The following is a 14,920-nucleotide window of genomic DNA, read 5'->3' as shown; positions in this document are numbered from 1 at the left end:
AACGGATCTGCCCAGGCAGGAGGGGAAGATAACTCCCCAGCGACCGCCGTTCGTCGAAGAGAGGAGCACAGCCCTCCCTTCCTAGACTGTGGGAGAGGAGATAACAGCAACGACGCGAGAGCCCTGAACGTGCGTCGACGTGTGCGAGCACGGCCCCGCCGCTCCGTGCCTGCGTGAGGGGCGGCCGCGGGGGCTCTAAGATGGCTCCCGGGGCGGCGGGGTCAGCGCGGGGCCGCGGGTGGCGGGAGCCGGGCAGCCCCTACCGCCGGGCCTCGGGGGGGGAAGGTCGCTCGGTGGTGGCAGAACCGATGTCGACGTTTTGCAAAGGCTTTCTGCCGGTTCCCCCCCTCTCCTCCTTTTTCTTTTTTTTTTTTTTTTTTTTTTTTAATTTCTCAAGCAATTTGACAGCATCTCCCCCGCCTTCCGCCTGCCCCCTGGGATGCCGTGCAACGTGGTTCGGCGCAAAACAGCCGCTGATCGACGCATCTAGCTGTCATTCTCCTCATCGGTGCTAGCGAGCGAAACAAAGCCCGAGCGCCGTGCTCCCCGGGGAACCTCTGCCCCCGGCGGGCACGCAGCAACGGACTCGCGGCTCATATGAGGGAGCGGGGGGAGAGTCGTTCGAACGCGGCAGGGAAGGACGTGCGGAGCCGGCACGGGACCGGCGCAGCCCCGTGGCGCCCCCTCAGCCGCCCGCCCCCAGCCGCTGCCGCCGGCGCTGTGCCCCCGCACCCGGTTCGGAGCGGCGCGAGCGGAGCCGCGTCCGTCCTCCCGCCCTCAGCTCCAGCCTCGCGCAGCATCCCGCTTGCCGCCGAACCTCGCCCCGCGCCCTTCCCAGAGCCCGGCAGCTCGCCCCCTCCCCGCACCAAACCCACCCCGGCCCCAACGCTTTTCCTCCCTCCTTCACTTAATCCCCGTCTCCCAAATCCCTCGCAAATCCTCCCCCGCGCCCCCTCCTTCAGCGCCGGGCACGCCGCTGCCCTTGCTGCCCGCTCCGCTCCTACCTTCTGAGTGCTGCTCGGGCTGCTGCTGCTGCTGGTGGTGCTGCATGATTCCCACTTTCTTCGGCGCGCGAGAGGAAAAAGAAAAAAGCCCAGGGCCGAGACGTCCCCCGCCGCCCCGAGCCAGGTGCGCGCTGCCCTGCGCTCCGCTACCCGACCCCCATGGTAGCGACTAGCGACGCGCGAGGGGCTGCTCCCGCTCCTCCTCCTCCCGCCGCTGCTGCCGCTGCTTCGCCGCTGCCAAATCCCTCCGAGTTTGGGCCAACATGACACTCACATCCGGGTGACACGGGATCTCTCCATCCCTAGCAACCGCTAGAGCCGCTGCCAGCTCGTCGGTCCCCCCTCCTGCCGCCGCCCGCTCCGCGAGCCCCCTCCTCCCGGTGCCGCTCCTCCTCAGCCCCCTCCTGCCGCTCGCCGCCGCCGCCGCGGGCTTAACTCCCTCCTCACTGCCACTGCCACTGCCGCCGCCACCTGCTGCTGCTGCTGCTGCTGCCGCGCTCCTGGGGCCGGGCCGGGCGGGGGCGCGGAGCCGCTCGCTAATCGCCCGGAGCTCCGACGGCCGCAAATAGAACCGCCGCCGCTTTAACCCCTCCGCCGCCGGTCTGCAGCCCGCCTCCGGGCGCGCCTCCGCACACCGCCGCCCCGCAGCCGCCTGCTACTGGCGCCAGCCCGGCTTTCCGCGCCCGTGTCAGCACCGAGACGCGAGTGGGTTCGGGGCCGCCCCTTCCACGCCTTGCGGTGAACGCATCCATCGCTCTGGACACCTCCCCGCCCGGTTCTCGTGCCCACGTGCGCACTGCGAACCCTCAGTTCCTCAAACCTTCAGCGCCTCGACCTGTTGCAATGGCTCCATTCCCATCCTAAGCCAACCCAACATTTTTAGTGTCTCACGAAGGAGAAAAAAAAAAACTCCATTATCTTTCCAAAATTTTTCATTGTCAGCACTCCACAGCAGAAGCCAAAACCTTTCATTTTGGTTTTATTTTTCCTTCATTGGTCTCAAAGCAGCAATCCCATGCACTGATGCATATGATTGGAGCAGCCCTGGGGTGCGTGGGAACAGCAAGGGCAGCACCTCCACCTATAGTGATACTTTTCCCAGTGGCAGTATTGCAGCCAGTGGGAGAAGTACGTAATGAAACCAAGCAAGAATTATACAAATTCAAAACAGAATTAACACTTCGGAGTTCCAGTTGGCTTTCTCTGAAATTACCACTTCCCAATTTATTTTTTGAGAGTATTTTCAGGATATTTGTTCTGAACAAACCATTGTCAAAATAGTGTGTGTGACCCTGTGATAAAGGTACTATTTTGTTAAAAAAATATTCAGCAGAACCGCTATGAACCCTCTCTTTCATCGCTTTCTTACCCATGTCTCTATCTCATCTGCAAGCTATCCTTCACCCACAATTAACAATAAATAAAAAATGACAGAGAAGACTTAGGAAAAAAAAAAATAAGAACTCAACACTTCTGATATACTTCAGTCTCATACGAAGCCCTGTTAGCTGAAAACCATCACTTTTAGTGTCCTCTGGAGAGAGAAAGTTTCTATCTTCATGCCACTTCTTGGCCTTGTTTTGGGAGTTGCTTTTCTCCAATCTGTTGAGTGGAGTCAGCCTGCTGCAGCCATGAGCCACCTGCTTCTGGGGGCTGGTTTAATCAGCCACACACAGGTCAGAAGTTTGCAGCAATGAAAACTGCAAGAATCAGAAAGGCAATAGAATGGTGATACAGGAGGTGTAACATGAAGGGCCTAGCGCAGCAGAAAGGCTTTACAAGGAAAAGAGCTCAACCATCTCTGAAGATCTAGGCTCCACAAAGGAGGAATCTCCAACGGAGATCCTTCCCAGAGGCAGTCAGCCCTTAAATGAGGTCTAAGAGAGGCGCAGCAGGCTCCACCCCTTCCAGTCACACAATTGAGTTGCCTTCACCTGTTCCTCGATTGCTGTTTTGAAAGAGACTTATGAAGTTCAACACAAAGACACTATTGGCAAACCCATGAGTAATAAGACCTGAATCTAAAACAAACAAAGCATCCCAAAGAAAAAGGCTGAAGTCTGCAGAAGTCCATCAGACCCCAGGGTTCTGGCCTTCCCAATGCCTGGTTTCCAATGCCCGTCCTTACAGAGGAGAACAGCACCATGTAGCAGAAACTACAGATACTCTCCAAAGACTCCTAATAAAACCATGAAAGAGAGATGCTTTTACACACTTGGTCTGGAACTGCAAACATGTAGTTTTGCCTATTTCAAAAGCTGTCTAACTCTAGACAGTCAACAGACACAGTAGGTAACTACTAGATAATCAAATTATCTACTACATTTTCAAAATAATAATTATGAAAATGAACGTCCTTTTAGTGAGTTTTGAGAAAGTGTGTATGAACACTGATACTGTTTAATCACAAAAGTGCTAATTACTGAAACCATCAATTCTCTACACAGCTGTTTGCCCTTCTCCTCTGGAACTAATATTTGATTATTTCACAAACACTGCTTCACTTTGATGTCACGTGGATAATATTTACTCATTCCTGAATGAAATGGTTGGAATTATGTTAATGTTTTAAACCGTCTTCAACTGCCATCTGCTCAGTGCTGTGCCCTTATCAGTGTATTTCCTGTACAAGCTGAAGAATGGCAGGGCAGAAAGAAAATACATTCGTTATTATCATGTATTTTTTGCAGATTTGCCACTCAATTATTATTATTTGTCCTCTGATAACATTTATTGCTTTCAAAGCCTCTGTAAGAGAAGCAGACGAGCCAAGAAGCAGCATGTTATGGACATTTTAGAAGCAGAAGCCCATTCAGAATTTAGGAGCACATGTGACTAGTCCTATTTAACCAGAACCTCAGCCGATGAGCTGGTGGAGCAGCAGCTCACTGCAGGAAGAGACAAATCCAATCAGAATACAATTGCCATAGTAGGAAGAAGTTATATAACAAACACAGAACTGCAAACAGTGTGAAGCAGCAGAATCAGCCTAGTCCTGTAACAAGCAGGCAACTCACAAGCATTAATCCATCACTCATCTTAATAATTCTGCTGAAGCTATTAGTGTACTGACACATACTGACCTGTTACTGTCTTTACACATGGGAAGAATATTTAAATGAAAGATAGCCACACTGAGAACAAACAGTTGTAGAATTCATTCGCACCCATATTACGTGTTTCCATCTACCTTAGCACATGTTGTCGCTGAATCGCAGAACGCCTTGGGTTGGCAGAGCCCCTAAATCCCTCCCAGCTCCGAGCCCTGCTGTGGCCGGTTGCCCCCACCAGAACAGGCTGCCCAGGGCTCCATCCTTTCAACTGCTGCCTCTTCTGCTTTCTGCCTAACAGGGCTCTTTTCATTCTGCTCACCTGAAGCATCGCAGAGTTACAGTTTGGGTTTGAAGATGTTTTTCAAATTCTTTTCTAAAAAAAGATCATAATTAAACTTAAGTATATCCATATATTGTCTGTCAGCTCAGTGAATAGCATCTTTCTGATGTCAGTACAAGTAACAAGCTCTAAAGAACTTAAAATAGCACTTTATTACAAGTGCAGTTTATGTGGAAAACTACAGAAAGCACATGCTTCTAAATCCTACTGAGTGGGATCTCAAAAATAGATAAAATGCACGTTTACAGATTTTAAAATCTAGGAATCCACTACATAATAGAGATGATGAGCAAGTGGCTTAAATGTCCTTTTTCTTGACCATATCCATACTCAAGATTTAAAGTGTAAAATGTCTTCCAAGAGGAAGTAACACCAAATTTTGCATTGCCCTCTACAAAAGTCTTTTGTTTTTGCATATTCTTTTTTTTGTATTGGTTTGGGTGAGCAGAGTATCCCAATACAAAATATAACCCTGACTACTTTTTGTCTTATTTAGAATGTCACAAAAAAAAAAAAAATAATAACCAAAAGACAAGAAACCTACCACAGTGAAGCCTTATCATTTGCACATAAACTCACAAAAAATACAAGTTTTTGAAAGCTAAATGTAAATGAAGTGAATTACACTAAGCAGTCTAGCAGGAGATCTAGCTGAACATTTTGTGGAAAATATATATATATATGCATGTATAATTATGAAAACTTGTATAGAGGGAGGAAGGAAGAAGAGAAGAGAAGGAGGAAAGGCAGGGGTTGCACAGACTCTTTTCATTTGTTTGCCTGAGCAGCAGCTCCAAACATGTCTTTTTGCCTGCAGGCTAAGGAAGGTCTCCATTGATGCTCACCAATGCCACAAAAGTCCTGATTTATTCCCAACCTCTCAGCAGAACTTTATATACTTATGGGGTCCAATGATTTGGAATTAAATGCTCTATTGTATACATTTCTGAAACTTATTTTTCCTTTTCACTCTACACAGGAATAAGGTCTAATATGTCCTGAACACACTGAGAATCTGTTCAATTTAAAATTCAGGGTTTTTTTTCCAAAACAAATTACTAAGAATGGAGTGAAATGTGTTTTCCTGACTAATTAGATTCCTTGGCTTCAACTAGGGTGCAATTACTCAGCAGAGTTTACGTTCTTCCAGCAGTTCTCTCCTTTACCTATGTTCTTCATAGGTAAAGGATAACTACAGTTTATCACATCTTTTCTTTATCTGCTTTGAGTATCTAACCTGGAATAGAGCCTCTCTGAAGTACCAGCTCTTCTCTTAGCCCTTGTCTGAAAGCTTCATTTCTTGCTAGCCTTCTTTCTCAACTTCTCTTTCCTCTTCTTTTCTACTGTCATGTCACTCTTTTTTCTGGTGATTCCCCATTATTGATGCTTCCCACTCTGTGTGTTGCCCACCTTCCTCACATTCCTACACCAGACCTGGTCATCTCAGGCCTAAGCAAATTGGCTGTGGTGGGCAGCAGACTAAATTCCTAGTCAGAAACTGTTTCCAAGTATATCACTGTGCTAGCAAGGTGAACTCAAGTGGTGACAGCGGGACTACATCACCTTAAATTTAGAGTATCCATATTTATGATAGAAAATATTTAAACTGTTGACTGCATGAACACATCTCAAACTGTCATTTAAGTAGATTCAGAATTTTCTCAGAAGAGTTTCATCTCTATTTTTAGTGCTCAGTAAAATGATGATTTCACAGATGGGAAACATTGACAGGAACCAAAAAAATTCCACTACACATAATTGTGCTTGAAAATGTCACAGTGAAATGGATGGATGAGTCACAGTATCAGCACATGTGCCTCATGCAAACAAATAACTTCGATAAATACAAGCCACGCGGCAGCTTCTGCAGGGTGTTCTGATGGCAGCTTGAGATGGAGCTTCAAAACTCCACTCTGGAGGCTGGAAGGCTGCTAAAATACGCACAGGGTTTAGACAGAAGAAAACACATCTGAGCAGGGGCTCTCCCACGGCAACTGCAGGAGATAACAGCCAGCAGCAGGGGAAGAGCAGCATTTCGGTTGGTTGTGTCAGCCTCCTTGGGCACCCCATCCTCTGCAGCCTCACCCCAGTGCCCAGAGGAGCCACCCAAGGCACTGCTCCAAGGTGCTCCCACCCCAAGCCCAACCAGGTGAAGCTGTGCCTTCAGGCATGAGCCCTGGCACTTCATACAAAGTCCTTTTGCTTTCTCCCTGTGACAGCACAAATGCATCCTTTCAAATGTAGAGTTATCTTCTACTTTTAAACCAACTTTACCTATGATGGCATCTGAAAGTATTTGTACCAGTACAAGGAAAACTTATTAGCTCTGAATTAAATATTAAGAAGGGGACAATTACAGTGATCAGGGACAAAGTAAAAATTCATATTTCTTAACACATAGCAGAGTACAGAGTGAAATCAAATTCTCAGAGTTTCCAGTCTCTGCTCTACATGCTAAACACAACACATTGCCTGGGGTTCAAAAAATGTTTCATTCCCAACAAATGCAGGAATAAAGAATGTAGCAAAATTCTCTGCAGAATTTTTCCCAAATAGATTTTTTAAATGACTTTCAAAGACATTCTCTGTAAAAAAGCAGCTCTTGAAGAAGGCAAAGCTGCACAGTTGAGCACACCAAGGTCAAGAGATGTCCTACTTCATTCTGGGGCTGCATCATGACACAGTTTCACATGATCAGTTCTTCCTTTTACAGGAAAATGCACCATGTAGCGTGAGACAGCCTGCACTTACAGCACGAAACTGAGGTAAATACATGTTTTTTTAATGCCATTAATTAATCAATGGATAAAACACAAAACGTACTCCAAACTTATTTTGTCAGAAGACAAAGTTTTACTGCTACAAAAGCACACCAGATTTACCTGTACATGTTTTGCAGTAAGTAAGGCTAAAAGTAAGCACAAGTTAAGGATTATAAGTAAACAGGAGCTAACGCCTGCAAAAAGATTTTCTGTCTGTGCTAATCAGTACCTATGGGTGGAAACATAGCCCTCTCTCTTTGTTGGTGTTGGCATCCCACACTGAAACAGGAACCATGGTTAATAAGAAAAATCACAGCTCTGTAAAATGAAGGAGTCTCAGTAATTGCATTAGAAAAAGAAAAATAAAGCAAGCGAAGTAAAAAGCAAGTCTAGATTTTCAGGTCTGGAGGAAGATTCTAAGGTGTTGGGGTTTGGGGGTTTTTGTTTGTTTGTTTTTGTTTTTTTAATAATAATTTGATACTTAGAAGTCAGTCCGATGAGCTGCGTTACTCATGGAAGTAGAAAATTACAGTTGTTAAACATGTTAGGAAGTATGATATATTCTCAACAGTACAGCAATTTAAGTGCCTCGCTAGGTAGAGCAGAGACTCCCATGTAAGTATCCCATGACAGCTTTGACAGAAACATCTCACCTGTATGTTCAGTCTCTGTTTTTACTGGTACCAATACCAGTTGCATTTCTTGTCTCTCTCAATGCTGTATGATATCAAGATTGCTATCCCACTAAAAATCTTTCTCTTTTGACTTTATGATTACAGTCAGCAAAGTAGGGAGCCATGTTAGGTCAGACCTCTGACAACTGTGTTTTCACTGGTGTTCAGAGAGTTCAAAAGGACAAAAGCATAACTGGAGAAGTAGAGTAAATATCCTTGTTTATCATAAGACTCCAGTGCATAACTCTTGACAACACAAAGACAAGCTTAATAGACTAGGGAGGCAAATCCCTATAGAAAAGCATGGAGGGATCATGTCAGTAGCAGACAAGACTGCACTGAAGCCTTCAATCAGAGTACCTGCAAATAAAATTGCTTCAGGACACAATGGACTCTATGTCTTTCAGTTAGCAGGTGAAATTATCAAAAAGATGTTTACAGAGTAAGGTTCATTTCCTTGAGGATTTTCTGGATGGTTCTGCTTTCATTAGAGACAGCATTGCCCAAACACGTTAAGTGATAATGCGCTGTGCTGCATTTAAGTGAATGGAAACATTTCAGTTTTGTATCACGTTAGTATTTCTAAAATATAAAATATCTAGCCAGTTCTGTCACCCTTTTGCTTCCTTGTGATGCCCTTGAAACCAAGTGGAAAAAAAAAAAATCAGCCAGTGCAGCCAGATCTCCATATTCTATAATACTGAAATAAAATAATCACCTGACCACACGGCTGGCATGCTGACGCAGTTCAGTTTTAGCTTTGAACATATGTACATCTCCTTTTAATGACCACGGAAGCAGCATCACATTGTAGGGTGCCAGCTCCCTTTGGAGAGGGTATCTCCCAATATGGGTATCTGCTGGAGATAGCTGACAGACCTGTCAACATACTCTGCAATTTCAAACAAAATAAAGCTTTATTATGCATGCAAAATAAAACTGAGGCTCAAGTGGATTATGTCTTGGGGCTTCTCCAGTTTGCTATTGTAGAGTAATTCTCCAAGTGCTTCTTTATGCAGAAAGCTAGCAATGAAAACATTGGACACTAATATCTTCAGTCATTTAATATTCATGCTGCTTTTTTTTTTTGCCTGGGGTCATTCATTCCTGTCAAATAAAAGGATTATTTCTGAAAATGACTCTCACTAAACTCGGCAGGATTTTTATCCATTTCAGCATCTGAAAGGTTTGCATCATCAAACAAGAAACTAGATTTTATGGCTATGAAAATGTGAATAAAAGCAAAGGGACAGATGCCGAAGACATAAGAATTACTAAAGCATAATCTGTGTTTGCTGTTCCATAAAAATGCACAGTTTAAAAACTAAAATAAAACAAACAGAAACAGCAGACAATGATATGGAGTACAACCTCAGAATTTATTTTTATCCTCTGGTCAGTTAAGTATACAGGTTTTTTGTTGTGTTCTGCAGGAAGGCCAGTGATCGAGCTTATTTATGGGCATACTGTAGTTCTCTACAGATACAGATTGCTTCCTCTTGTCTTGTACCAAATTTAGAAAATAGTAAACAAACTAAACAGTGAATTTCACTTAGAAGTTCAATTTAGATTAAGCAGATTTAGGTTTAAGGGCTCTGCTTCACCATGGCACATTTGGATTTGCTTTGTGATGGGTAAACTAACACTTGATGAGAGAGAAATATTTAGCGTGCCCCCTGAGGGGCAATGTAGGGGCACCTAGTGACATGAATCACGTCAGAGTGCCCACACATACCAAGTCAGATTCTGAAGTCACACCAAGCGGCCATCTACAGCTGCATCTGCTACGTTACACAGGCCCTCCGAAATTCCAGCTCAATTTTGGTAACAAACTCAAGGTGTTTAAACAAAGTTTAAAGATTCCATACAGTATTATTAAAACCTCCCAGTAAAGGCTTTGTCTCAACCATCGCTATTTTTAAAGTTTTGATGTTTCAGAGTAACCTGACAACTGCTGTAGCACTCAGTACATGATGTTCTCAATGGAAATACAATTGATTGTGACCTTTGCCAAGGAGATCCCAGGCTAATGTCACAGTTTCACAGCATCTCACAGTCAAGCATCTATTAAAAGAGCCTGCAAGGTAAATTAATATATGTTAGGTAAAGACTAGTCCCTAGCTGTAGTTCTGGGTTGCTAGAATTAGAAGACATCTGTCAAGTACCTCTTTCCACCATCACCATTTCCCCACTGAGCAGTTCTTACTGGGAACAAGCCATAGCTGAATGTTTTCTTTCAGTGGAAAGGAGAAAGAAGTGCTCAAATATTTCCAAATATTTGGTTTTGACCAAAATAAAAGACTGCAGATCTTCTGTGAATCTTCATATCTGATACAAGAAAAGGAGAAGGCTAGTGCTGACTTTCATGCTGTTCAGTCACAGATTTCATCTGGAAATGAGTTACAGGCAAGTAATGAGGTACACAGAGCATACATATGCCCACACATGAACACTCACCATAGTTAGGAAGTAGCTTATAATAACGAGGTGTAAAATGTTCCTCAGTGATGGAAGAGAGGTATGGTGCTGAGATGCATGAGTGCTACTGCTTCAGATCTATGGAGAGAGTAATTTTAATAGGGATTTTTATAAAGATTAGCTATGAAACTGTATTTTAGCATAATAAGCTGTTAAACCACTTAGAAAACTTTGGGAATCAAGCTATGTAAAAATAGACAGGAGTGCATCTCCAGCAGGGTGGATTTTTGTCAAATATTCACTTCAAATCCATGTGAAATATTCTTTTTTTTCCCCCCATTTTCAATTCAAATTCTGCCTTTAAAACAATATTTCAATGCTGTAACTTCTTCAGAAACACAGAGTATATTCCAGTATGAAGGACTGGAGATGCAGCATGTGCACAAAAAACACATTTGATTTAATTAGTAACATTGGCTGCCATTTATGTACAGGTATGCCTTGCAAGTAATGGGAAAGCAAATTCACTCTAGGACTTTTCTTGTCTTCCTAGAAATTTAGCACTACGTACACGACACTTTGTCTTCCAAAGCTTGTTTTTTTTTCCACTATGCCTAAGCACAGTGCTTAAACAGCTTTGCCTTTTGGCAAGCCAAACCTATGCCTGCTCAGACCGTGCCTGTTGCATCACCAAGTACCACCTTCTCTGCTGCTCAAATGAGCCAGCAATGCAGCACCAGCCCGGGGACAAAGGCTTACTCAGAACCACTGAAGCTAAACATCAATGCTTCTCCTAAGTAGTCAGACACTTCAATATCATTGACTTCGTAAGACCTATATTTCATTCAATCCAGCCATATCCAGTGCTAAATAACAAACCGAACAGGAGCTGGGCAAGGGGGAGGGGAGGGGGAGAAAGGGGGGTCAGTGGTTTGTGAAAGCATGGATATCAGCTCTTCTAGTCATAAAAGAAGGATAAGACTCATGTGGATGACTAAGAATGTCAGAAGAGCTCTTGAGGAAAAATAGATGGTATATGACATACATAAGAACATGAAATCTGAAAAGGATTAAGAGAATTATGAAGTGAGACAGAAAGCCAAAAAAAAAAAAAAAACCACACACCCAAACCCAACAACAGCACTGTTTAAAGCTGCCAGAATTGGCACAGCAAGAAGATTGCTCAGGAAGGGAAGAAAAACAATACAGGATCTCAAAATGTTTAAGAGATGTGAAGGTCAACAAGGAATTAACTACTGAGCTGCTAACAGAACTTGTACATGAGAGGACTTAGCAAAGACACACAGCCAGAAATGTTAACTCATGCTTCTATTCAATATCCATGCAGTAAAGAAAAACAAAATGCCAGAAAAGACAACAACAAAAGAATCAATCTTTTTGCAATTTAGAATAACTAGTGACCCAGGAAGCTGGATTTGTGGCAAGCATACTGGAAAGAAAATTTCAAAGCTTAAAGATGATTTTGCAGAAAATGTTCAAAATGAATACAAAAGCAAGTAACTGTTACTCCAAGCTGTACAAACCAAATTAGAAAGAGCTAGGAAACTAGAGATAACTCATTATGACCTGCAAGGCCAGAACAATCCCACCAATATGAAAGCATGAGGCCAGGAACCACATACAGCATTAGGGAGAAGTACTCTGTAGTATTCTGTAGTATTCTGAAGTATTCTGTACGAATCCACAGTGGGACCACCTTTGCAAATGAGCAACATCTGCAATTTTTTTTCCATTACTCCAAAACAAAGTCAATTTGAGATGATGGGCTACAATACCTCTCAGTTTTTATCTTTGATTTTTCACAGAAACCAGAGGCTTGCTACTTAGGCAGAACCACTGGAAAGCAGCAGCAACCACATTCACAATGGCAGGAAAACCTTAAGGCTGAGTCTATTAAAATCTGATGGTAGACCTAAAAGAAGGGGTATCTCAGGGTTGGCCACGAGTCCCATTTCAGCAACGCAAAATAACCCTACAGCTGGAAGACCATCACACTGGAGCACTTGTATATCATTTTTAGGCCTCTGCATGAAAGGACAACAAACCCATCCTGCCTCAAATCACTCACTTGATCTCTAACAACATGAAGGAACTCACATAAAGAGCTAAACATTCTGTTCTAATTTCAAGTTTCAACCTGTTGTATCAAGTCACTTAGCTGTCTTTTAACCACAGATAAAGAAAGATGTTACTGCCTTCTTGGCTTCTCTACATGCCAGTAGGCAGTAATACTGTCTATTTTCTTTAATTAATACATTTCACGCCATGGAGAGCTTATTGAAGTGACATTTGAATCTTAATAAAAACTGCAGAAGTAGGTGGCAAGATAGATTTTATCCAACTATTCCTTCATCAGATTCAGAATATTTCTGCTCAGATTTTGCACACTAGATAAACTTGCCACTGGAGGAAAAAAAAAAAAAATTTCCTATTCTCTGCTGATGTCTTCCTTTCTGAATCACATGCAAACAGCCTTCATGTCATTGAATAGTGCTTAGTTTAAATGTTTGTCTATATGCTTCTTTCCTGCTTACTGCCTTTCCTTAATAGCTGTACTGAAACTCAGTGGATGCTCTACTTGATGACATTACATCAAAGAGATTCATGCTGAAACTCTTTGGCCACCACCATCATTGCTGATGTCAGCACTAAGAACAAAACTAGTTAGCTAATTGCTTTACAGAGCAATCACAGGCAACACAGAACTTGGAGCCAAATGCATTGCAGGAGCAAGCAGGCCAAATGCCACTGAAGACATCCATTCCATCAGGCAATGACAGCCAGTGCCAAGGCTTGTGAATGTGGTTATAAAACCAAAGAATAAGACTTCAGGAGGCTTGCATCCCAGACAAGCACAATGCTATTTCCCAATATTCGACTGAATTTTAATTACAATTCTGATGATTTACAGGCACCCCAATACAGAAGGCTTCATTGATTTTATCAGTATTAATTTCAACAGTATCAGGGCTTAACTTTCTGCTGCATAAACTATGCAAGCAACATAAATAGCATACCAATGTCAGTGCAATCAGCTCAGAAATGAGCAGACAAATCAGACCTGTATTTAACAAGTTCCGATATCAATGTTATATATTTAATTTGTCACAATAGACTCTCTGTACTATAAAATATACATTGATACATTGTTGCAATAGATTAACTACTTAAATAATTGTAAATAAAATAAGCTGTGGTAGAACTTACTATATAAGGAGCTGAAAAGGGGACATTTAAATATTAACAGTCTTCCATGAAAAACAGAAGGAAAAACTTAAACACTGCTATAACAGAACAAAAAATGTGAAGAATTATGCGGTACTATTTAAGTAAGTTAGAATAATTTAAAGACCCTGAAGTGAGCATTAAAGCAGAATGGACCTGCCTAGAATCAAATTTGTAAAGACAAAACAATCTTCAGGAAAGTACATTGTACTGAATAGACTAACACTTTCTAATGGAAAACAGACTCCAAACCAGCATATTTTTGCTAAGAAGTTGCAGCCAGAAGAAACATTATAGCTTAGTTTTAATCAACCTCTTCTACTTTGTATAGAGAATTAAGTATTAAAGTAGTATATCTGGAAGTTTAAGGAGAATCTTAAAGTACCAGCATATTAATTTTTTAAAGTTTTCTAAACAATTTTTTCCTTTCTCCCCTTACAAAGCTACAGTAAAAGAAAGATTTTAGTCACTATCCATGATAACACAGATATCCCAAGCACCACTAAAAGCAGCTCTTCTTTTGTTTGTGCACCTGCAATAAAGAAAAAATGAATGTGGTTGTCTCAGAAAAGCCCTTAAGACCCTTTAACTTCCTTGGTATTTAAAAATGTAATTCAGTACTTCAGTAAACAGGAATGCTCTCTTGGAGGACAGGGCACTCTGAATTCTTAATCAATCCATTACAGTTTTGAGTTCATCTGAACATTAATTCGCTCTTGCAAACTACTTAATAGCTACCAAGATGGATCCCCTCTGTTTATTTAGAGGTCCTTGTTCAACCTCTAAATAAACTATAACAAATATTTAAGTGACAACACAACCCATCACCCCAACTTGCATCTCAGTGTACAGAAGCTCCACTGTTGCAAAGTCACCATTTGCTCTTCGGCCACTGAATTAAAAACTTTGAGAGAATAAATATTTAAATCATTTTCCTAACAAAGGTGGTTTTTTTTGTTTGTTTGTTTTTAATTAAGTTGTCCTCCACTTCTAGAAGTTTTTCTTCTGAGATGTAATACTTAACTATTTAGAAGACAATGTTATACCTCAGTGACATATACTGGTGTTCTCATGATGTGAATAATACAATGTCAGTCATTACTTTTAAAATTTCCAAGGGCAATTTCCTAACTTGGAAGGAGAATTCAACACTGGAATACAGCTTGACAAGGAAAAAAAAAAAAAAAAAAAAAAAAAAAGTTTAATCATGCCAAATTTAAACAGAGTAAATGGAAAGACCAAGGTAATTACAGGCCTGTCAGTCTGATAGAGATCCTGGGAAAATAGCAGAAACATCAGCACTGGAATTTTTAAGCAACAGAGAATTAAAGGAAAGTAACATAATTCATGATAGTAGGAACAATGTAAAGGAAAATAAATCTTTTTGACCACCTTGTTACTATTTTTCTGTCAAGACTAAAAG

General features: G+C 42.3%; 1 protein-coding gene across 7 annotated transcripts in view; it reads right to left on the bottom strand.

The window, feature by feature from the left end:
• CACNA1D (calcium voltage-gated channel subunit alpha1 D) overlaps positions 1-1,840 on the bottom strand; it is a 166,388-nt gene extending 164,548 nt beyond the window's left edge. For 4 of the 7 annotated variants that reach the window (XM_052678858.1, XM_052678857.1, XM_052678859.1 and 1 more), the window contains exon 1: positions 1,005-1,839. In XM_052678858.1, the coding sequence (XP_052534818.1) occupies positions 1,005-1,050 (46 nt within the window). In that variant the 5' untranslated portion in view covers positions 1,051-1,839. Of the gene's footprint in view, positions 1-1,004 lie in introns of all 7 variants that reach the window. The other 3 variants (XM_052678860.1, XM_052678864.1, XM_052678862.1) reach the window with 2 other exon arrangements.
• Between the last annotated feature and the right edge of the window lie 13,080 nt (positions 1,841-14,920).

Source organism: Tympanuchus pallidicinctus, unplaced genomic scaffold (assembly GCF_026119805.1).
Source record: "Tympanuchus pallidicinctus isolate F22 unplaced genomic scaffold, pur_lepc_1.0 scaffold17, whole genome shotgun sequence".
Lineage (NCBI taxonomy): Eukaryota > Metazoa > Chordata > Aves > Galliformes > Phasianidae > Tympanuchus > Tympanuchus pallidicinctus.
The sequence above is the reverse complement of the archived record's forward strand: the minus strand, read 5'-3'. Positions and strand labels throughout refer to the sequence as shown.